Raw genomic sequence first — 4,713 nt, forward strand, 5'->3', positions numbered from 1 at the left:
AGAGAGTGAAAGAGGAAAAAGATATGTGTGATACCAAAAAAAATAAGAATTAAGAAGAAAAAAGTGTTGGCATAAGAGGCAGCTAAATGTGCCAAATTATCCGAGGAATCTCTGTATGTTTTTATGTAGATTAGCTGTGGAGGTGATGCACAGGGACAGGGTGATGATGACCCCAGTGATGTTGATGAGGAGGGAGAGAAGGGACAGGAGGAGCAACAGGAGGAGAAGGTAAATGGAACCAGACAAAACAGTGAAAGGTAAAGGAGCAGTGTGTTTTTAGAATTAGAGAATGGATTATTGTCACGTTTATTACAGATGTTCTTCTCGCATTTGTAACTGTACAATCAGTAAAAGCAGCCAGGGGAAGCTGAGCCAGGGGAGAGGCCTAGATCAAGATGAGCAATTTGATTTTTATGCACACCCATACACACTGCTGTATTTTATGGGAATGTATTGTAGTTTTTGAGTATATTTAAGTATTTTAGCCCTCTGACTGACTCAGGCTTGCCTGACCTGGTCTTGTTCAGTGCAGAGCTACCTTGCTTATACAAACTAAAGAGGTAGGTGTCATCCTGATGTTTATTGAAGGTCTTCAGCATAATCTGATTCACTGTATACAACAAAACATTAATACGTATTAAAATAACTGCAAAAAATAGTTATGCCCGCCTAAAGGGCGCTCGCATAAAAGGCCTCTCCGTCTCAAAGTCCCGGGCTGACTTTTAGTCTCAGTACATCCCTGGCCTTACCTGTAGCATACTTTGTGTTTAGTGCTAATTAGCAAATCCTATCACGCTAGCATGCTAAAATAAGGCAAGTTTCTGAAGTTGTGCCTGTTTTAGAACTAAAACAAAGATGGCCGCCGGCCGTTACCTGCATAGAAGCCTCAACGGTTGGGTGACCAGACATCCCCGTTTTCTGGGGACAGTCCCCGGTTTTGGTGGCCTGTCCCCGGAAATGTCCCCGTTTTTAACTGTGTGTTAATCATAGACTGTAAAAGGTGTTAACGGACCTGAAATCAGATTTTATGTGGCCAGAAACTGATGCGCAGCATATAACGTTACTGCCCAGTTTCTTTAAGCATTATCTGGATCAAACAGCCATAACGTGCAAATAAACATCACTTTATGTCGCAAAGGTATGTCTTTGTGATTCTTTTAACAGAATAATCACAATTGTGGCCAAACAAGTGTTTGCATTTTTATAGCATAACCAGGTCTGACCTTTACGTGATTGTAGGCGCATGACGTCACAGAACGCAGTTACGCTCACTGAGTGGCAGAAAGACGAGCAGCATCAGTGTTAGCTTGAATCAGCTAAAACACAAACAACACATCTAAAATGGGAAAGAGCTGGATCACTGTCGAGTCTGACTGCCTTTAATTTGAGCAAATAATCACTTGTTTTACTCCCGGTTTGCTAAACGCAGCCATGGTTACAGATGTTCTGCCACTCAGTCCAGCGTGTTCCGGAAGAGGAAGTGACATGAACGCAAACCCTCTATAATAGATGCCTGTTGCTGCCGATGGAATATGTGTTTGTTAGGCGTATACGTCTAATATCCTTTTTTAGATTTAGAAAACTGAATGTATCCTATAATTAACATGACTTACTGCTGAGTTATATATAAATTATCCTTATTACTCTACATTATTTAACTTGCTGTGTACCAACCAATCCAGTCCTTTTTACATGTTAAAATACCTTTAAATGGCCTAAACAACACATAAAATGCAGTATTCCATTTGCCTGAAAGTGATTGAAGCCTCTAATTATTGGCAGTAAGGTTATTTCTTCCATGAAATGACTTGATTATATTCATGAGGTTTATATTTGACAGATTATAACTCACCTAGTACTTTTTACCTCTCAACAAACAACACATAACATACAGTATTCTACTTGCCAGAAACCTGATTGCAGTCACTTGACTGAAAGGTAGATTCTGCCCTGAAATTACTTCATTATGTTCATGAGGGTTATATTTGATAGATTATAACTCACCTAGTACTTTTTACCTCTTAAAATACCTTTAAATGGCCAAAACAACACATAAAATGCAGTATTCCACTTGCCAGAAAGTGACTGCAGCCTCTAGGCCTACTTATTGACTAAAAGCTATAGTTTCTGTCTCAAAATGTCTTTGTGTTTGACAGATTATAAAACCGAATGTGTCCCCCAATTTTATTTCATATATAATAACATTATATTTTTTAATGACATACTGACCACCAAACCAAAAATGTCCCTGGTTTTCATTTCAGAAATCTGGTCACTTTACTCAACGGTTAAAAGCATATTTTGTTACTGTGTGAAGGAAGACAGTTTTTTTCATATAGATATTTAAACTAAAGAATATTGTCAGAACAGCAGTACGTTTTTCAACGACCTGCTAGGGTATTCAAAAATTGACGATATCTTTAAAAAAAACAAACAAACAAAGCCACTAGCATGTTTATCCTGTATACATATAACATATTTCTCTGCGTTTTTCAGTTGATTTTTAACTCATAATTCCATAGCCCAGCCCTAAACCAAACTACACTTGACCATTTTAATCCCAAACAATATCATCTCCAAAACCCTAAACTCATTTAAATCATCACTCATCTAAAGAGAAAGGAGAAATGAGCTTTCATCTTTGTCAAGCTATTCGGTCCTTACATGTCGATACGTAGGCTACTGTACACTCTCTGTGTTCGTGTGTGTGTGCGTGTGTGTGTGTGTCTCTATTCCCTCCCCTCACACCGTCCTCTCTCCTCCGGAGCACCGAGGCGCACTGAAGACGCGACTTCGGCGCGCTGCAGCTCCGCGTCCGCGTTTCTCTCTCCGGTGCTTCGCGCTTCCAGAAACAAACGGCTTGTTATCTTCTCCTTGTAAGACTTGCTGTTTATTTCCCCTGTTCTCTTCTGTTGGTTCCTCTCATGTCGCCGTTAAGGCGCTGGATACGGGGCGATTTCTGATCGACCAAGCGGCAGCTCGATGAATATGGCGTGTACAGGGGACGCAGACCCTTTCACCGCTGCGATACCTGCCACCAAAGTTGAACTCACGGTTTCTTGTAGGTGAGTACCAACTGCTGCTGGTTCCTACCAAACTGTCTGCTGCTGTTAGAGATACAAAGAACATGTTTATATATGTTAAACTGATCAATAGGCTGATATTTGACACTTGACTGTTGGTTACCAAGATGCATGGATGTGATGGAGAGTAAATGCTGTATGAAAGTCCGTTCGCACTCCTTGATATTGCAAAAATACAGTTTATTTTCACTGATTGTAGCTTTAAATGCATCATTATAAGGGTCAGGTTTCTCATTGTATTGGGAAATGAATGATAATACAGGGACTTAAATGGAGAGTTGGAGGGAAATACAGCTGATTCTGTGCGTCTGTTTGCAGCATTTTGCCATTGAATGGTGGTCAGATGGAGGTCGGGAGTTGGCTGTCTTTACTGTAGGCTACCGTCACTTCTCCAGCTCTGATACAGCTGCCACATGCAGAGCAGATCATTTATGTAGTTATATTCCACAAACTTAGATTTTTTCCCCCTCAGGATCATTTTGAGCGTGGAGACTGGATGAAGCAAGCCTGGACAGTGTGTTTGGTTCAGATTGTGGCAGTGTTACTAGTGAAGCAACATCCTCTCCACTCCTTTCTTACTGTAGCACTAATAGGGGTATACTGTAGATGAAGATAGAAAGTGAGGGATTGGGAGGGAGGAAGTCATTTCTGGAAGCTGCAACTTGAAGATAAGACTCGCTTAACGTAGGCACCCCCAGTCAAAGCTTGAATATATTTTATACTATATTTATTCATCCCAATTTTCTGGATCTATCTGTCTTCTGGGAGTATACAGATAGGTGACACATTAAGGTAAAAATAATAAGGTGTCTTTGTAAGCTTTTTATGCACCACAAGCTTCCAGAACTACCTCAGTGTAGGGCTGCAACTAACAATGTATTATTTGATTATTGATTTATCTGCTGTGATGAAAATTTGATATTTTACTGTGTTTATTGTTTCACCCTGCATGCTTCATTATTATAGACCATCTAGACGTCTTTTCAGGGTTTTATTCTTTGCAAAGGGTCATACAGACAAACAGTCTGCAGAGTGTAAGACCAAGCGCCAGTGAAGAAACAGGTGACTTTATATTACTCAGCTATGTCAGGGAGGAAGGGAGTAGGGACCAACTGTCCTGAGATGAAGGCCTATCAAGGACGGTCAGATAAGAAAACTCTCTAACGAGCATCTTTCCCGTGGGAAACTTCACTTAGCTGTAACATAATAAAATGATCAAAAACCACACAGTCAAACATTGGTCTATAATAATGAAGCATGCAGGGTGAAACAGTAAACACAGTAAAATATCAAATTTCTATCACACTGCAGATTATTTTCTTACCGTTGGTCAATAAAATTCCAGAAAGTAGGAATAAATGCTCGCCACGTTTTCCTAAAGCGCAACGTGACATCTTTTAATTTACTCCTTTTTGGTTATACAAACCAAACATATTGACTTTACGGTCACATAAGACAAAGAAAAGCAGCACATTGATAGAAAAGAAACTTAAATGATACTTAAAATAGTTGCTGACTCATTTTCTGCTGATCGAGTTGTTTTAGCTGCCTGTTTTAGCTCTACTTTAGTGTTCTTTATTATTGATTCTCCACGTCTCTGCGGGGGGGGGGGGGGGGGAAATTTTTTTTT

General features: G+C 39.9%; 1 protein-coding gene across 3 annotated transcripts in view; it reads left to right on the forward strand.

Moving 5' to 3' along the window:
• The first annotated feature begins 216 nt into the window (after window positions 1-216).
• Window positions 217-4,713, forward strand: part of LOC123961144 (copine-8-like) — a 133,368-nt gene continuing 128,871 nt past the window's right edge. For 2 of the 3 annotated variants that reach the window (XM_046036267.1, XM_046036269.1), the window contains exons 1-2: window positions 217-257; window positions 2,939-3,065. In XM_046036267.1, coding sequence (XP_045892223.1) covers window positions 233-257; window positions 2,939-3,065 — 152 coding nt within the window. In that variant the 5' untranslated portion in view covers window positions 217-232. Of the gene's footprint in view, window positions 258-538; window positions 561-2,938; window positions 3,066-4,713 lie in introns of those variants that run through there. The other variant, XM_046036268.1, reaches the window with a different exon arrangement.

This window comes from Micropterus dolomieu, linkage group LG22 (assembly GCF_021292245.1).
Source record: "Micropterus dolomieu isolate WLL.071019.BEF.003 ecotype Adirondacks linkage group LG22, ASM2129224v1, whole genome shotgun sequence".
Classification (NCBI taxonomy): domain Eukaryota; kingdom Metazoa; phylum Chordata; class Actinopteri; order Centrarchiformes; family Centrarchidae; genus Micropterus; species Micropterus dolomieu.